The 20810-nt window shown below is 29.0% G+C and overlaps 1 protein-coding gene across 1 annotated transcript in view; it reads right to left on the reverse strand.

Moving 5' to 3' along the window:
• Positions 1-14618: 14618 nt before the first annotated feature.
• LOC107452671 (prohormone processing protease amontillado) overlaps positions 14619-20810 on the reverse strand; it is a 274223-nt gene continuing 268031 nt past the window's right edge. Inside the window, exons 11-13 of the mRNA XM_016069221.4 lie at positions 19857-20090; positions 17287-17451; positions 14619-16061 (exon numbers count right to left, since the gene is read on the reverse strand). Of these exons, the coding sequence (XP_015924707.1) occupies positions 15782-16061; positions 17287-17451; positions 19857-20090 (679 nt within the window). The 3' untranslated portion in view covers positions 14619-15781. The remainder of the gene's footprint in view (positions 16062-17286; positions 17452-19856; positions 20091-20810) is intronic.

Genomic DNA, 20810 nt, shown 5'->3' on the forward strand with positions numbered 1-20810 from the left:
TGAAAGTGCAAAATGTAAAAAGAAAAAATGAAATACACTCTCCCTTGCGCAATATGAGTTTATTATACTCACATATTGTCTTGATTTCTGACTGTATGATTTTGTATCTTTTGTATTGTGAGTATTGTTTAGTTTTATTTAGGAAGCGAAAATGCTTCCAACAATAAATCCTTTTTAACGAATTCACCAGAGTGTTTTTACAAATCTGAAGAATGCTCTAAAACAAAAAAGATCTGAAAGTGCAAAATGTAAAAAGAAAAAATGAAATACACTCTCCCTTGCGCAATATGAGTTTATTATACTCACATATTGTCTTGATTTCTGACTGTATGATTTTGTATCTTTTGTATTGTGAGTATTGTTTAGTTTTATTTAGGAAGCGAAAATGCTTCCAACAATAAATCCTTTTTAACGAATTCACCAGAGTGTTTTTACAAATCTGAAGAATGCTCTAAAACAAAAAAGATCTGAAAGTGCAAAATGTAAAAAGAAAAAATGAAATACACTCTCCCTTCCGCAATATGAGTTTATTATACTCAAATATTGTCTTGATTTCTGACTGTATGATTTTGTATCTTTTGTATTGTGAGTATTGTTTAGTTTTATTTAGGAAGCGAAAATGCTTCCAACAATAAATCCTTTTTAACAAATTCACCAGAGTGTTTTTACAAATCTAAAAAATGCTCTAAAACAAAAAAGATATGAAAGTGCAAAATGTAAAAAGAAAAAATGAAATACACTCTCCCTTCAGCAATATGAGTTTATTATACTCACATATTGTCTTGATTTCTGACTGTATGATTTTGTATCTCGAGATACTTAAAATTCTAATTATTTAAAAAGACAGGTAATAGTAGGAGGCTGCAATTACTGTATAAACCTAAAATATCAACTTAGAGACCACAAATTTTTTTAGTGTAATTGCCATTGTTAAAAACTAACGAATTAGAAGATTGCGAGAATTTTCTGAAACACCACGAGAGATATTAAAGGTTGTTCAATTCATGAGTTAGTAATAAAAAAAGGCTTGTCAAACCTTTTTTTCTTAAGCAACACTAAAATATCTGTCAGAAAAAATTAAATGCTACAGTATTTATCGCAGGACCTTCAGTAAATTCATATAAATTAAAGAGTAAAACCGTTTCGAATCACATTTGTTCCATTCTGATGTTAGATTATATCTTTCGAAAAAAGAAAATTATAATTATGTTAAATTTTTGAAAATTTTTTCTTTAAAACTTTTGAATCTATGAAATTTGTTTACTAGTCAATTACTTATTGTAAGTAATGAAAAAAAATCAATTTAATTCAATGATATTAGATTAAATATTATGCTTTTAATATTTAAACATTTCATTCTCAAACTTGTTTCTTTTTTCTATACAAAACATGGTACATGGGTTATATACTATAAATGTTACGCTTAACTTTGCAATTTTTTATTCATAAATTTTTAACCGTAAATCGGAAGTTATTTTCTTTGCGATAATTTGTGCGGCCATATTCTGAAAATGATAATAATAATTAGGGTTAACTCCAGTATCGAGACAAGGCGACAATTGACAAATATCGCTGAAATGCATGGGCCACAAATTTGTTACCTTGAAATTCTTTTGAATTTTACAAAATATTAACGCCTAATGAATACTATACCCTAAGCAGCGATGGCTCAGGGAATTGAGCATTCACCTTTCAATGAGGCGAACCGGGTTCGAATCCCAGTCGATACGAATTCCGCATCCGGCTTGCACCGATCACAGTGCTGACGTGAAATATCCTCAGTGGTAGACGGATCATGGGTTAGAGTCCCTTTGCTGTCAGGCTAACCTAGGGAGGTTCTCGTAGTCTCCCACTCCGTGTAACGCAAATGAGGATTAGTTCCATCAAAAAGTCCTCCACGAAGGCAAATTTCTCCCAATACTTGATCCTGGAGTTCCCTTGTCTTCTGGATTGGGTTCAAAATTACAAGGCTACGGAGTTAAACATTAGTAGTCGTAAACCCGAAAAATTAGGTCGGTGGTTCAACGACGGTTATAAAATATAAAATTTTAACGAAAAATAGTTTTTTTTTTAATCGAAATCTTTAAAAAAAAAATTTGTTCTTATTTTATTGTTCTATGTATCTATGTATCTATGTTCTATGTATGGTATTCAAATAGACTATAGAGTAACTAAAAGTGTCTGGTACAAAATGTGCTGTGCTTTGCATTCATGTACTGGTAGTATAATTGTTCGAAAATGAAATAATATTTATTGCTCTTTTAGAATTAACTAAATTTAAAATTCTGTAACTTTTAGATAGTTAATTTTTAATATAATATTTTGTTAGTTCTTACTTTCCCTGTTTTCCTCATTTATTTATTTATTTGGTCTCAGCATTTTAATCTCTTTGTTGAATCTTTTTATTTCCAATGAGCTGCACAATCGGTCTTGCCGATGAGCAGACCTAGTGCTTTCTCCAGTGCTTTGTTGAATCTACTTGTTCATATTATTTCCCCTTTTGTCATTTAATTTTAGTAAATACTAATCTTTTCTCATTATGGGGTAATGAACCTTAGGATGTTTTGGAATAAATAATTTTCGATGTGTACCATAACATGAATTATGTAATGTATGTGAAGTTAAATTTTTTTTCTCCTCAAGTTTGTCTACCATATGAAGTTTTTGGACCACTAAATAAATACCTAGGTGGTCCTATTAGATCACTAAATTTTCACTGCTGATGTCAACCTTAATATTGATATACAGTTAAACCTCGCTATAGCGAATCGTCTGTTGATTTAGTAATATACTCGCTATAAACGATATACCCGCATTTCACTGCATCCAAATATTTAAAAAATAATTTTTTAGCATATAATAGTTAAATTATTGAAAATATTAGGGATTGCGATTTTACATAATTTTTTCGAAAATGTAAACGAATTAAACAGATAATAAATAACTTTGAAGAGAAAAAAACTTCTTTGCTTAAAGTTTTACATTTTATGGAAGAACTTAGTGATTTTTGATTGAACACACTTTGATTTTAAGTAGAATTCATCAATATTCTTATCTACAATTCAGGATTTTCTGTTGTAAAGAAAAATAAATTCAGGCAGTAATGCTCATTCTATACTCAGGCAGTAATGCTTATTTTATAATCTCGCAGCATTGCAGAAAATATAAACGAGCATTAATACTTATTTTACTTAAGATATAAATGATGCTGAAATTTCATTTTCTTCCATAGCTTCGTTCTTTCGCTTAATTTCGGAGACAATGTCATCATCGGTAGAGGTACCAGAAGCGCACACTTCTGGTACAGAGTGATAGGTAAATTGTCTTCATTATCTTCGTCCTCCTCATTAGTCTTTCTTCAAAATCCTTCGAAAGAACTGCGTGTCGGAAACAGTTGTGGATTGTTATCGATGCCACTTGCTTCCATGATTTTTCTAACCAAACAATTGCTTCTCGAAGAGAGATGTTGCATTCTGGGTGTGTATTGCTCTGTTCATAGTTCTAAGAACACGCTTCACTAATTGTCTTTTATAGTGTGATTTTAGATTGTGAATAATACCCTGGTTCATGGGTTGTAACACCAAAGTCGTATTTGGAGGTAGAAATGCGAGCTTAATGCACTTTAACATGTCTAAATGGGGCTGAGCTGTATGCATCTGCGAGTTTAAAGTTGGAAAACTGAAAAAAAATTGCGTGATTTGAAATTCTAGTTCTTTATAACCGAACTGAAAATTTCTCAGCTGTTCACCATGAGCGTTTGAAATAACATTATCTAAATGGGAAAAGTTCACTATATTCATGTGAAAACATCCACCAGGTGGAAATATTCTATTTTACAACGCAAAACCCGCGAGTTGATAGATTTAATACTTTCTGATATTAATCTCAAGCACTTGCCTACTGATTCTCAGTTGATGCTCGAGACGTAGTTAGACGTCATATCCGAATATGTGACATTTTTTGTCTCCACCAAGTATGACCTTTGGAATAACAAATGGGAGGTCTAGCAAAGGTAAGAACTTCACCATGTAAGGCTGAACGGCTTGCGGCTGAATCAAACCTTGCTATCAGTTTTAATAAAATTCCAAAATTTTTGACAAAACGTAAGAATTTATCTAAAAACCATAGTATTGTGGCAAAGTGACTGGAATCCCATCGGTGCAAAATAGACTGAATCAAAACCTTAATCATACTAACTCAAATTTTGTCTGGGCACGCTAGAACTAATGATTATCTTTACAAATTTAGGCATATAGATTCTTCTCTTTTCACCTGTAACCAGTAAACTATGCCGGTCCGTTCTTGTTGAAAGCTACCAGAGGAAGAGATAGGTCTACCTACAAAGGATACATAGCATATTGTCCTTTGTAACAAGAGCTATTCATTTAGAATTAGTAAATGACATGTCATCTAAATCATTCATTGTTGCTCTAAAGCGTTTCATAGGCAGATGCCTACAAGGATAGCAAGATCAATTTTATATTTTATTGCTGCATCCAAAATATTAGCAAAGGACCAAAAATTGGTCATAGCAGATCAAGATAAAGTGGTTCATCACCTAATTGACAACAATATCAGGTGGAATTGTTATAACCCACCTTCAGTACCTCACATGGAAGATCTAGTGGAAGCAGGTGTTAAATCAGTGAAATATCATTTACGCCGTATAATAAGACACATAATACTGCCTTACGAAGAGTATTACACTCTACTCGAGCAAGTTAAAGCTTGCTTGAACTCAAGACACATATCACCCATGTCAAGTGATCCAAACGACTTGAATCCACTAATGTTGTTGTTCATTTACGTCGCACTAGAGCTGCACAATGGGCTATTGGCGACGGTCTGGGAAACATCCCGGAGGATGATCCGAAGACATGCCATCACAATTTTGATCCTCTGCGGAGGGGATGGCACCCCCGCTTCGGCAGGCCGACGACCTGCACGCGAAGTCGAGCACTTTACGGTAGAACAGTTTAACGAGGACCAATACCGCACACCCTCGGTCCCTACGCAGACTGATCCAAGTGGTCACCCACCCGCACACTGAACGCAGCCAGTGATGCTTGACTTCGGTGATCTGCTGGGAACCGTGTCTTAACGATCAGTCCACTGCGGGACGAATCCACTAATACCAGAACATTTCTAACAGGGCAATGCTTAATATCAGTACCGGAGAAATCACATAATTTTCCGCCTGATAATCGATTATCTTGACGCAACTTCTGTAAAAACTGACTCAAAGTTTCTGGAATCTGTGGAAATCGGAGTATCTATTTCAACTGCAAAATCGTCCAAAGTGATATTCCAGCCGACACAATATTAAGGTAGGTGATTCAGCGATTATTAAAGCTGATAATTTGCCTCCATCAAAATGGACCTTACGAAGAGCATTCGAAGCATTTCCTGGAAGTAACAACAAGATACGAGTTGTATGTCTAAAAAATGCTGATAGAATAATTAAAAGATTGATAGTTAAGTTGTGCTAAAAATAATTAACTTTAAATTTAGCTTTTCACATCATTTTTGTATTGAATGCAATCACTTGTTTTATGTTAGAATGATTCTTTCGAAGTTATTATATGTGCATTATTGATCCTTATTTGACATTATTCTAATAATGTGCTTCATCTATGTGTCTTAAAGTTTCGATTTCATTGTGTCTTAATATTTTGATTTACATTGTGTTATCAAATTTATGTTGGAATAATACATTTCAAGTTGTAGCTTACATTTTCAAGCTGTTTCATTCTTACAATGCGGGCGGAGGTATATTCAGTTGCAAGTAAGAAATGATAATTTAAAAACTGAAACCCTGATTTCTTGAAGCTGAAATAAATAAATATATACAACGAAGAGCCATTATATTATGACCACCTTTAGCCCTCAAAACTGTAGCACCCGCCGTGGCATTGATTACACGAGGTGCTGATAGGTAGTCTGAGGTATCTGGTACCAAGCTCTCACCAACTGGTCCTGCAATTCCCTCACATTGCGAGGGTGTAGCGTGGCAGCACGAATTTGGTTTTCCAAGTAGGACCATAAATGCTCTATTGGATTAAGGTCAGGTGAATTTGGGGGCCCAAGACATGATTTGAAAGTCACTGGAATGTTCCTCGAACCAATCCATGACGATTCGACCCTTATGACATGGTGCATTATCCTGTTGGTAAACACCATCCCCCGCAGGAAAAATTGTTGCCATGAATGGATGAACCTGGTCTACAACTATGTTCAAGTAGATTACAGACGTCAGGGATTGTTCTATGAGGATTATGGGTCCTAATGTGTTCCATGAAAACATTGTTCCTGGGTGAGAAACCATGAAGACCTGGGCGAGCCCATTGTTATAGATGGAGGGTGGTAATAATGTAATGGCTTTTCGGTGTATATGTGTGTGTGAGAGAAAAATATCCCTGAACTAATTAGCATGGTTTTTACCGAAGTCAAACATAAGATTTTTGTTATGCAACTGTATAACAGAAATTCACAATCATTTCAATATATTGGTAATTGTTGGAATAAAATTTATTGTTGTTAATTTTATTGTTGGAGTGAAATTTAATTAAAGTTTTAGATTTATTATGGTTAAATAACAATTTGGATAACAATACAGTTTATAAGTTAGAGAAATCACCAAACAGGGAAATATTGCCACGTGTTGAATTTTATTATTTTTCATCATGCTCAATATTAGGCTTCCACCGAATTTTTATGTTTATCTAAATGATTAGAAAATTATATGTATTTTTTTCCCCTTCAAAATCCTGTGGAGATGCCCTTATGGAGATATTCATTGAAAAATTCATTTAGCAAAACTCGGTAAAATAAAACGCATTGCATTTTACACGAGCAAACAACAAACCATATTATATGAAGTTATCAAGGTTTTCTAGTTACAACCAAACTAAAAGTTGATTGTTGTGTTTTATGCAGGCATGATTTTATGCATATTATGTTTGATGAGGAATTTCAAAACATTATTATCCACTGATTTCAATAATGGAAATATTAGAACTGTAAACGACCGAACAATGGAAAAATGCAGCTAAAAATGCTGTAATGCTTCCTGTCTAAGACTTTATTTATAGCATAACTCGGTAAAATAAAACGCATTGCATTTTACATGAGCTAACGATAAAACATATTATACAGAGTTATCAAGGTTTCCTAGTTACAACCAAACTTAAAAGTTGAATGTTATGTTTTATGCAGGATGACAGAACTTGTGTACAGGTTTCAAAACATTTTATTTGTGTATCAATATTCTCTCAACAAGAGTCAGCACAAACATGCACAAGTCGGCTCATACAGATTTGCATACGTTTTGAATTTACTTGGATGGTCAACATTCTGTTTATACTAAAATATGCATTTATTTGATACGAAATGTTGGTACATCATACATATTTATATATATTGCTAAACCATATGCATGTGCAATACTTTAGAGAAAAAAGAAATTTAAAAAAAAATATTAAGTCTCTTATTTCAGTACGAAATGGAACCACAAGAAATAGCAAGCAAAAAGAGTGCAGATTCATGTATAAATAAAATGTACAAAAAATTTCAAAGCAATATCACTTATACTAATATTTTATTAGATCTCTTTAGTTCTCAACTTTTCTTTAGTAAAGATTTCAAATCAACATTCAGGTTAGTTTAGTTAAGGGGAAAAAATAACGAATAAACAAATATTTAAACCAGCCGATGTCAAAGTAAAGGACAGAACTATCAGACGAAGCGAATTAAGAGCTTTTTTTTTTATATATATATATATTTCGTTAAATTTTTTATAAAAAAAAAAAAACTTTTTTTCCCCTGGTAGGACAGACAATCTCAAACAAGAACGCCTCTTTGCTGCTACCACTTTTCTAATTAAATTGGAACAAAAAAAAAGTTATTAATAAAATATATTTGAACAACAACAGGAGTCATCAAGGAAACTAAATCTATGTTTCCGTATTTTGCTACAAGTATAGCACAAAAAAGGTTTAAAAAAAATTTTTTTTTTTAAAAAAAAAGAGAAAAATATACATTTTTATTTCTCAAGTATTCCCTTTTACACAAATCCCACAAACTAAGCTTGAGTTGTGATCCATAGGTTAGAAACTTGCAAAGTCTGGCCTTAAAAGAACGATGAAAATATTTAATGAAGTTTTAATTCTTTTGGATGATTGACCGTGTAAAGCTAAGCGCAGATGGCGCTAGAGATAAAAAAATTCGTCGTAAGACTTCCGGGATAGTACTTCCGACTGATTTTTACGCCTAAGCGTGAAAAAACGAGCATCCTATATTATTATACTCGTAGTGTATTCAATACAACACGTTATTTCAATCTACCTTTAAACGAAAAAAACAACAAATGAATTCGGAAGACTCCATAGATTTGCTATGGCGCTACCCAAAAAATAACAAAAGGAGATATTTTACGCAAATACAGCCAAATAAGGGATAACACTCAAAACATGGATAACGTTACACTTTATTTATGCTGTGATATTAATTTTGTTAAATTTATATTAGGCTCGCGACCTGTTCGAATTTATAAATTATGGAAAACTCCTGTTATTGTGATTTGTGCTTAAATTTATGCTTAATTTCACCATACATAAAACTTCCTAGAATATTAACCCCTTAATGATCGGTTAATTTTCAAGAAAATGGTCATAAAAGTGCTTATTTAGCCAAATACACGTATTTGATTAGTGCTGATATCTAGTTTAAAATTAACTATCTACAATTACCTTAAAAATATTCTGGTACTGCCATCTGGTGTGTAAAAAGAGAAACAAAATGTTTTCCGGGGAAAAGAAATGAATTAGTTATATTCTTATTGGCGCATTACTACTGAACACTCCAGCCCGGAGCGAGAAATAGAAGGCGAAACCTCACCCCGTCATTTTCACGGGAGCGAGAAGGAAGGAGTTAAGCCTGTTCACACATCTCCTCGTAAGCATAACATAAGCGGAAGAATACACCGGAAGTTTTCTAAATTTCTTCCGGCTTAAGGAAGCTTATTGTTTACATTCAGTCAACCATCCTTAGTATTTAGTGAAGGGCTTACATTAAACATTAGGGGCTAAATTTAATATTAACCACTTTAACTTAACAATTATTTTGAAAGTTAAGGGGTTAATGGATTTATAGTTTGGGAATTTAAAGGTAATAATAAAAATATTCGAGGAGATTTCTCTTTTGTTAATATTTATTGAAGGGCATAATTTAAATATAAGAAGCTAAATTAAATACAGTACAGAACCCGTTATCCGGAAATCAGAAAACTAACAACTCAATAAATTTTCCCGCCATTTTTAAAAATGTTTTTTTTTTCCTCATAAGATTTTTCTTTCTTTTTTGAAAGATGTTTACCTTACCATCATTTTGGAAATAATCATTAGTGTATTACTTCATCGTTTTTTCTTCTTTTTAATATTATTTCCAATTTTTTTTAAGTTGGGTTTAACAATAAAAAAAAACGGCTTTTAGTACCGATTCAGAAAACCGGAAAAATCAGTTATCCGGAATAGCGATGGTCCCGACCGTTCCGGATAATCGGTTCTCAACTGTATTAATATATCCATAGACAGGTAACCCCAGTTTTAAAGGTATAATGAAAATTTAAGACACAATTTCTCTTCTGTTTCTATTTACTGAAAGAGTGTAAATAGACGAATTTCTTATTCATATATATTCCTTGAAAGGAATAATGAAAATTGTAAAGATACAATATTTACTTAGTGGTGTATAGTAAATATTGAAGGAAGCAGTAGTTGGAATGCAATCTTAAAAAATACACTAGTCTGTAAAGAGACGGCGATTGCACTGCAGGGAAGAAACTATTAATGATACTTAACTAAACATTACAATATATTGTGCGTTTCTCAAAGAACTGGAACTTCGATAGAATGAGTTTTAATAATTTTAAATGGTTTTCTGGAGTTGCATTTAGGAGCCGAGGCAAAATGCTTGCAATTAAAATAAAGAACCAAAATTTTAAGTATTTTAAGCACGTAATTGAAATAATAGCTTTACAAGATTATTTAAAGAAAAGAATATGATGTGTTAAGACTGATTTGCCATTAAACTCGAAGCATTAAAACATATGTCGGAGTAATATCACAAGATAGCTGGACAATATTTAAAAGTGTATTTTTGTTTTTTAACATCAAGCATGAAAGAGCCAAAACCAAAATTAAAATGACAACTTCATGTACTACTCTAAATTATATGAAATAAAAAGGAAGACTAAGTTATGAAACTTCGCTTAACAGTTTTTTTTTAATACTTGATATTCTTTTCTTTGCTGCTAATTTAAAAAAAAGAAGGAACCATAATGCCATTTACATAAAATTAACAAAATTCAGAACCTTTCATACAAAATCTGAAATACTTAACTTCAAATTATGACATCAGGTAAAATTTGCATTAATATGCTATCATAGATTTAACCTCTTCTCTGCCGGCTCCGTATCTCATATGTTCGGCGTTTTTGTGCCCGTATGGTAGGTATCACATGCCACGCGACAAAAAGAAAAATTGCATCATAAAAATTTAATTCTAGTTCCAAATTTAGTTTAGTTCTGCTATAGCTTCCTCTGGTTCTGAGATTCACTCTTTAAATGTCTATAAACTTTAACAAGCATTGGCTTCTTTGAGACTAAAACTGTTACTCATATTGAACTTAACAAGCCCACATGCAGAAAACATGTGTTCAATAGCTGATTTAAGTTCTGTGTTACTTTTCTAATTGGGTACTCGCACTACAAGAAGATCACCAATACCCAAACATGTGATGTCAGCGCCAGCCGATCATTTACCAACGAAATGGCATGTTAAAAGTTGAGCTAAGTTTCTCCATTATTTGGATACGTTATGTTATAATGTTGTTTGAATTATAATGTTAATCAACGTTAAGTTTACCAAATACAGTGACGTATTGCACACCGAATTTGTTGAAATAGAATTCGTTTTTGCTTACTTCTTTTACTTAACTTGGATTTATTATATGTTCATTTATTTTATTGTAACCGTGATATATTTTTTTTTTGTATGCATGGCAATTGCAATGCATAATTGGTTTCTTTCTGTTCTGTATGGCTTGATGTCTGTCTTTGTGTAAATATTTAGAGAAAGAATTGAAATGTGAAAGAATAAAGAATGTGTCACTAAAGAGAATTGATACTTGATAGGCTGACTTGAAATAGAATGGAAAGAGCAGTCGCTAACCTAAACAAATGCCACGTTTCAACAACCAATTTGGATCGAGATACCCATACTGCGTCACTTGCAGCTATCCCATTGCAAGTCTGACTGATAAGTAAATGTTTAAGGTTATAATAGTTTGTGTCTACTGATAATAGTCGAAACTAAAATAAAAAAAAAGAGCTACTGGATTGGAAAGGGTATTGGGTGTTTTTCTGAAAGAACGGCCCTTTATACAGTTGTGTAATATCTTCATCACAGAGTTGAAATTAATGCACTATTGAAAGTAATTAATTGAAATTAAGAAAAAGTTTTGTCTAGATTTCAATAAAAAATTATACGATACTGAATGTGTGATTTTTAAAATGAATTTTATGTTTAACATATCTTCCAATATCAATGCTGCAACACTATATATTTGCTGTATACTGTTACACTATATATTGCTATTTTATTTTATATTTGTTACACTATATATTGCTATTTTATTTAATATTTGTTACACTATCTTTAAAATGCACGATATATTTGCGCTTTCTACCATCCCAAAAAATAACACCCAGCTAAATCCACATGGGTTGAGCTTTTTTTAAAAATTACCTGGGCTTTTTTTCAGTGCTGGTTTCCAGAGTAATGATTATAATACAATTGTAATAAGATGTAAAGAAACAATTTAGTGAGCATATGCCATATTATTTATGCAAATTAAACTCATACTTAAATAGGATATCAGAAATTAGATTAAAATATAAAATCAAGCATCAATACTCTGTTGTTCAATTCTGTAATGTATCACTGAAAAGAAAAAAAAAAACTTATTCTCAAGTAATATTTGCACATGCATATGGATAATTTAAGCATTAATATAAAATTGTGGTAGTGTTTTGAACACAGGAGAATTGTAACATATTGTGTAAGCAACAGTCTAAAAATTTTTTAAATTTTAATATAAGATGATTTACATATCCATCTCATAACAAACAACATACCTTAACTTTGTTTAAATTAATCAGTATTTTTTAATAAATATGTAATTAAAGTATGTAAGAATGTCTAAATATCAATTTTAAAGTTTTCAGATAAAAGTTACTTAAAAAAAATAGTTAAGTTATAAGACAAAAATTTTTTTAAGTTTAACATTAAAATTAAATTTAAGGAAAAATAAAGGTTGAAAAAAAAAAAGCTTTGTGCAATAATCAATTAGATAATAAAAGATCTATGAATATACATTAAAAACATATTTAATTTTTGTAACAATACTAAATTTAGAAAATTCAAAGCAAGGGTGAGTAAAATTTTAAGAATTTCCGCATTCATAGATTATTGCAAAATTTACAAACATAGATTTATGGAATAAATTTGTAATAAATTCTATCTGTTCAAAAATATAAATAATTAATTCTCAATATAAAAAGATTTTTAATTGTGCTAAACATACATAAACTATGAAATATATTTTAATCATAAATAATAGTCATAACTGATTATAAAACAACTGATAGTCATAACTGAGTAAAATTTTAAGAATTTCCACATTCATAGATTATTGCAGAATTTACAAACATAGATTTATGCATTAAATTTGTAATAAATTCTATCTGTTCAAAAATATAAATATTTAATTCTCAATATAAAAAGGTTTTTAATTGTGTTAAACATACATAAACTATGAAATACATTTTAATCATAAATAATAGTCATAACTGATAATAATAATAATAATGATAATTGTAACAGATCTTATAAATATATTTATAATCAATAATTATAAATATATTTATAAGATCTGTTTTATTTTTAAAGCAACCTTAAATGTAACTAATTAGGCCGAAAAAACCCCTTAAATTAAGAAGTTAATTTAATAACTACTAAATTTAAAAAAAGACCTCAAATCAGAACTTATGTGTGAAAAAATTTCTATTAAAAGCATATAATTTTTATTAAAAAATATTTTCTTTTAAATTGAAACAATATCTAAAACATAAACAGATGAATAAAACTTTGCATGTGACAAATATACATAACTTCATTCTGAATTAACAAATCCATCTTTTCTGATATGTCACATTCATAAACTTTTGACAAAAACTTTAATATTCAAGTATCCTTTAACTTTAGCCTAAAACTAATTTCAGAATATAAGTGAAGAAAGTGATGGACAACTAACCCTCAGCAAATAATATGCAATTTCTTACAATTTAAATTTCGTTTTTTTTTCTAAAGTAGTTAATTTAAAAGTTTTTATTTTACAGTATTCTGTCATAAGAAAAAAATTTAAATTGCATGAGTTATGTAAAATTTTCATAGTAAAACGAGTAACCAAGGTGAAAAAAGAAAGAAAAAATGATAGACTAGTTTGTAATTCTAATATTAATGGATTGAATGAAATGTTTTAGTAAATGAAAGGGTTAAAAATTATATTAGTAACTATATTCCAACTCAATAGTTACACATTTAAAATAATAATAATAATGTCAACAAAATACATAATATATATTAAAAGTTTAAATACAAACAATTATTATTTTGAATTGGAGGAGTAGAGAGAAAAAATATTATGATCAATCATAAATTTAAGTAACATATATTTTACAAATTAAAAGAAGTCACTGAGAAACACTAAATAATAAAAGTAAAATTCAATGAACATTTCAATAGCTATGAAAATTTTACAGTCAGTGTTCTTATACTGAATTACTTATTTAAATAGGAACAATTATTCATAGGAAAAGCATATATTGCTGAGCTTTATAAATTAATATAAAACAAATCTAAAATATTACACGCATAGAATCTAATTACAGGAGAACTAATTAAAATATTTTTGCCAAAGGTCAATATGAATGAATTTCTATGTCAAAAATAAACACTTCATTTTTAATCTACTTAACAGGAAAAAGGGTCTATATCTATGCATTTTATTGTAGAAATATAAATAAATAGACAAGTAAGAATATTTTAACTACACATAAATTATCAAACCTTTCTTATTTTTAAAATCAAGTTGGAAATTGATACTAGCATTTTATAACCACAACGAATTTTTACAAGATTAATATTTCAAAATTCACTAAAAGACTAAAATAATAAAGTTTATTTGCATAAACCGAAACAGATCACGGTTTAAAGTGATTGTTAATAATTTTTTTTCTTAAAGTAAAATTATAGTGCAGCTAAGCATTTATTTAAGTTCATTTCAAACATATAAATAAATGTTTAAAATAATTTTAAAAAAAAATTGCAAAACAATTTTTAGAAATGCATAAAATTGTGTCGGTATCATAACTGTTTCAAATTATACTGATTAAAATTTTATCACAAAATGAAAATAACTTCAATAGTGTGTAAAATATAAAGGAAAAAAAAAATATCAGTCTCAAAACCCACAAGTCAATGAATGGTGTTAACCTATATGGCAAGAGAGAAGAAGAGTTCTACTTTATTAAATACTAGCAAAACTTTACAAAATATTCAGATTCTCAATAAATTATAAAAAATAATTTGTCAGTTTATCAGAAAATTATTTAATAATTTGCATGTTTTGGTCAAAAACTGTAATTAATAATTTATACATATTTTTTTATATTTGTTTTCATAATGGCTGTAATGCAAATTGTTAAGTTACTCTCTTTAAAATAAACTTGTAAGCAAAGTATTAGCAACATAAAAATGATCGAGGCATCAACAGTTTTTCAAAAAAATTATTTACTGGTCCAATGAAAATAAATACTAAAGTTGCCAGGTTTGAGTATCTAACTAAATCACACAAATATTTCTTAATAAATATGTGACTTTTTTCATATTTGGGTGATTCATTCACATATTTGGGTAAAAATGCTTACAGAAATATTTCTTCAATTTTCTTTTTACATTTACAGAAAGAATTTTTTTTCTTTTTTACAAGTATTTAAGTCATCACAATTTCAATTATCTACTTAAATACTCACGATGCAACCCCATTTAATTTTAATTGATAATTTTCATCTAGTTTTAAAAAATTCATTTTTATAACAAGACCTACAGTTTATTTCAAAACAATATATGTTGCATTAGAAAAGAGAATGTGAAATGACAATTGAACTAATGATGAAACAGTTTCAATTTCTTCATAATCCTTTTAAATACAGTATTAGGATTTGATATAACTTAAAAAATCTACAAACATAGTATTTTTGATTTTTATTTTAAGAATTCCACAAAACGTTTTGATTTAAGTAAATATAAATGATTGGGTAATGCATTCTTCAAAAGGTTAAATGTAACATAAACAGCAATTTTAAATTAAATAATTTTACTATATATAAACTTGTTATTATAAGGCATAATCATAGAATAAAGAATGTTATTAAATAATTTTAATTATTAAAATAAGTTTACAAACTTGAAACTGCTTAATAACAATTGAAGGTAGATAAAACAGTAACACTCCTTATGAAATAAATAATTTTAACCTATTTATATTCTATACTTAAATTTTTTTTTTGAGAAATGGATGAAATATTTAAATTCAAAATAATTATTTGTATGTGTAAACAATATTAAAAAACCTGGCAACATTAGTCTAGGAGGAATCATTTTATATTTTGTAACCAACTTCATGAGCCTTTTTTACAATGGCAAGTTTAGAATTATCATCTTCAACTGGTAAATCTCTATATGGTGCTTCTCGAGTCCCATGTACCATTAATGTCCACTCCCTTATAAAGCCTGTCTGTTGAAGTTGGCCATCAAACCTGACTTCTAGTGTCCACCTTCCTCTAGGTCCTTCACCCCAAGTATGTGTTGTCATAAATGGCCATTTTGTGAAACCATCATACTGGTCATCATCATTTGGTCGTTTATTTAGGATCATTGACCTAAAAAGTTAACAAACAACAATTTTATTTATTGCTGTTTTAAAAATTCACAAATAAAATTGAGTAATTTTATTAAAATTGACAAAAATTACATAAATGCATTTTAACTATATTACAACTGATAGAGATAATTAAAATTATGTACTGAAATCGAAATATATTTAAACACAATCTATTTAAATTTATTGCTTATGAACAATTTTTTTTTGCTAATTTGCTTTTAAAAAATATGGTTCTAAGTAAAATTTTTTTTTTTAAACATTTAATAAAATTATATTGGATTAAGATGATTTTTAATAAACATTATTTAATAATATCTTAATTACAATAATAATTTTGAATCAATTTAATTGACTAATTTAATAAGGTCTATTTATTTCAAGATATTGTACTTAAAATTTTTACAATCTTGACAATATCAAATTAGTACTTAAATAAAAAACTAATACTTAATCAGATAAAAAATTTATAAGCACAAATTAAAAGGAATTGCTTAAGAATTAGAAAAGGATATTATAATTGCAATTGACTTCAACAAAATCATAACTAAACATGAAAGAATAACCATTATTATTAATAAAGTCAATCATAGAAATGAATAACTCTGAATTAAAAGGATTACTATGGGAGGTGAATTGTATTTTTCGATGTTATATGTTTTAGGTTATATTTACATAGGTTGTTATATTCATAAATAGAGGCGCTAAATTAAAGTTTTTACATGAAAACAAATTACAATTACTGCATACAACCAATATACATATCTTAAGAATATATCATAAATATACCTAATAAATATCTAAAGGACAAAATATATGTTTAACTCACAAATTTTCTAACAAATTAAAACTTAAATTTAATAATATTTAATAATCTACAGGCATTACATTAACGTTAAAAAAATAACATAAATCATAATAATAAATATAAGAAAAGCAGCATTTTGAGTTTTATCAACACTGAGATAAAAATGACAACCTCTTACTCAGTTTATAATTTTTTTTTTAAAAATGAAAGACAACTAATGTACGATGTATGATAAAGCTTTGATAATTTGTTAGAAACTTAACATTTTTCACCATTAAATACTAGATAATTAAACAATATCAATTATTTTAATGAATAAAGAAATTTTTCAGACAATTAAAATAGAAGAATTCAGTATATTAAAACATTAGTAATAAAAAATAGATGTATACAAAGTAAAAATATCTGCATAATGTACCTTGTTCCCATTGGTGATATTAAAAATAATGTAACATCTCCACGTCGTGTGGAATTTAGAGTTATAATGGCTTGAACATGCTCCAAGTAATTTACTTCTGTTTCTTTTCCAGCGCAAGCATCAGTGTCAATATATATTTGAGTGCTAGCATTGTTCAAGATTTTGCTGTTAAATCAAATAATTTTATTAGAATAAATTTATGCACAACAGTTGGTTTTACAATAATTTTAACTCAAGTTCTTTTTGCATAATATTTAAGCTCAAAAGTACTAAAATACATAAAAATATACAATTATTTTGAAGTCATTCACTAAATTTTTTGGGGGGGAAAAAGAAAAAAATCCCAATTTTTAGTCAAAGATATTGGAATACCAAAAATTCGTTGATAATTAAATATATGTATTACTTACAAATTTTCCAATAAATTAAGCTTAAATTTAATAATTTTAAATCATCTTCGGGCATTACATTATGACAAAAACATAACATAAATCATGATATAAACAGATTTAGACAAAATGAAAACTTTAAGCATACACAAACTTTAAATTAGAAAATTTTCTTCAAGCATCGATGAATTTTCGTAACTAGTTTCAACCCTTTTGACGTCATTTCATTTTAGCGAAATTTGTTTGAAAATCACATAGTTTTTTAAAAATATGTTTAGAGTTCACATCAGCAATGAAAATTTAGTAGTCCAAAAGCTTAATATGGTACACTAACTTGAGGGAAAAAAAAATCAAATTTCATAATTCATGTTTTGATACACATCAAAAATTATTTATTCTATAACTCCTAAGGTTCATTACCCCATAATGAGTAAAGATTAGTATTTATTAAAATTAAAGTGACAAAAGGTAAAATAATATTAACAAATAGATTCAATAAAGATATTAAAATGCTGAGACCAAATAAATAAACAAATGAGGAAAACAGAGAAAGTAAGAACTAACAAAATATTATATTAAAAATTAATTATTTAAAAGTTATAGAATTTTAAATTGAGTTAATTCTAAAAGAGCAATAAATATTATTTTATTGATGAACAATTATACTGCCAGTACATGAATGCAAAGCACAGCACAACTTGTATATATGAAATTTCAGCATTTAATTAAAAAAAAATTTGTACCAGACACTTTTAGTTACTCCATTTGAATATCATACCTCGCATAGAACAATAAAATTAGTACAATTTTTTTTAAATGCATGGAATTCAATCCAAAAAAAACTATTTTTTGTTAATATTTTGTAAGTATCAAAAAAATTTCAAGGTGACAAATTTGTGGCCCATGCATTTGACTTCAACTACATTTGTAGAACACTTAGCAACAATTGTCGCTGTGTCTCTAACTGGAGTGAACCTTAAAAGTGTTTTTAATATATTACAGTTACATATTTTATTAATAGAGTTTTAATAAAATATATAAATTTGAATCTAAATGTGTGATTTTTAAATCATGTGAATACGAATCTCAACATTTAATTTTAAAATGGCTTAAACATGAATCTTGATGTTTGATTTTAAAATCGTGTTTACACGAATCTCGATGTTTGATTTGAAAATCACCTGAATACGAATTTCGAGGTATAATTTTTAAATCACTTGAATGTATATCATAATAGCAGCTTTTAAATTGCGTGAATTCAAAGCGTAATGTTTGATAGCGCATTGTATTTCGTATTTTCATGATTATATATCTTAAATCGCTATGTGTGATTTTAAATCGTTAAATGTAATTTTAAATTGCATTTGCATTTATAGGAAAAAGTGTAAAAAGTAATTTTTTTTCTCGGGAATTTGAAAAAGACAAATTTACTTTGAAGATGCAGCCGACCGGTCTGTGTAGGGGGCAGGGAACTGTCCTTGCATCCGAAAAGTTCTGGGATCGAAGCCCGGGCAAGGCATGGATGTTTCTTTCTCTCTATCTGTGTTCTATGTCCTTTCTCCATTGTGTGTGAATGTGACCCGCCCTATAAACGGGTTGTGGTAGTGTGACGTGGGCGACGCTGCTCCAGCGCCGTGGCTTCACCACCGGTGCCCACTGGATAACGAAAAGAGAGTTAGCAGTTCTGGCACTTTCTGTGGCCAATGGACAATAGTTCCAAGTGCCCGTCATTAAAAAAATAAATAAATAAAAAAACTTTGAAGATGCGGATATTTTCTTTTTTAAAGTAATAGTAAAAATTTTTTCGTAATGTTGACAAATTTTTCACGAACAGCCTTTGTGTATATTATACGGGTCTAATTATAAATAAAAGAAAAAGTGCATTTCAAACTTTATTTATTATCAGTTGCTCACAAATCACACAATATATAAATTAGGCTTTATATTTTTATTGAATTCAAATCTTATTTTAATGCTGTAAGGTACATGTGAAAAATTTTATTTCATATCCCAGGTTTAAAGCAAAATAAATCAAGATGTATAATTAAGATATATTTAAAAAAAAAAGAAGAAAAAAACTGTTGACGATGCAAACTTTTTAATGTCGTGTAGAAGTTATTAGTCATTATTATTAACAGAGAACACAAGTATTATAAACTTAGATTAAAAGAGTATACTTACTGAGGTGTTTTTATTGCTCCAGCTTCACAGTGATATCTAGCTGGAACAGTTTTCCAAATTTTGGCTAATGCGACCATTGCTCCAGCATCCAGAACACCAAATCCAAATAAGTGGTTGAATTCAAGACCAACTCCATTCATGTTCCAGTGAAATCTGCCTTTGCTATCATACAAGGAATTTCTCTTGGAAGTTAGCACAGTCAGATGCTGAACATCTCTCCAGGTTAGGGTAGGGCTAAAAACAAATTTTGAAATATCACATTTCGGTCGTAATAGCTTGGTTAATGTAGTTGAATTATATAATCAGCATATTTTTGAAAGAAAGTAGGGGTTCTTTTTCATTATTCAGATATAAATATGAAATAATTGTATGTGTTATCGTTAAAGTATGAAATCCGTTATTTTATAGAATACCTAGTTATTCCGTGAAATAACTGATCATGTCAGTTAAAGTGTAAAACTCTCTTGTATTTCATGGTTTAACTAGTTATTTCATAGAATAACGATCTGCAGCCCGTTAAAGTGTAAAATAATCTATATCATATATCTCGCATGACAAATACATTTACCTTCCCTACTGCATTTATCTATTTTAGCTATCATCATAAACATAACCGAAGAAGGATTTTTCCAATTGGGCTCAAGAAACGGCCGCATAAAACAATTATATTCCCGATCCCAGTTCAGTGTCTGCGAACAAAAATGAATTAAAATCGAAGAAGTACCGGATGTAGAAATATCGCTCCGGTCGTTTGCTACAGCTCAAAGATTAGGTACTGATCAGGGATTTAAAAAATGTTCGTGTAAAACCCAGTGTGTCAACAAAAAATGTTTTTGTTTTAGAAATAATGTTCTTTGTAATTCCAAGTGTCATTTTAGTAATCCTTGTTGTAACAAATGATTTTATGGTACGTTTCCATAAATACCATTTATACGCTGCATAAATTAGATAAAT

This window comes from Parasteatoda tepidariorum, chromosome 7 (genome assembly GCF_043381705.1).
Source record: "Parasteatoda tepidariorum isolate YZ-2023 chromosome 7, CAS_Ptep_4.0, whole genome shotgun sequence".
Taxonomy (NCBI): domain Eukaryota; kingdom Metazoa; phylum Arthropoda; class Arachnida; order Araneae; family Theridiidae; genus Parasteatoda; species Parasteatoda tepidariorum.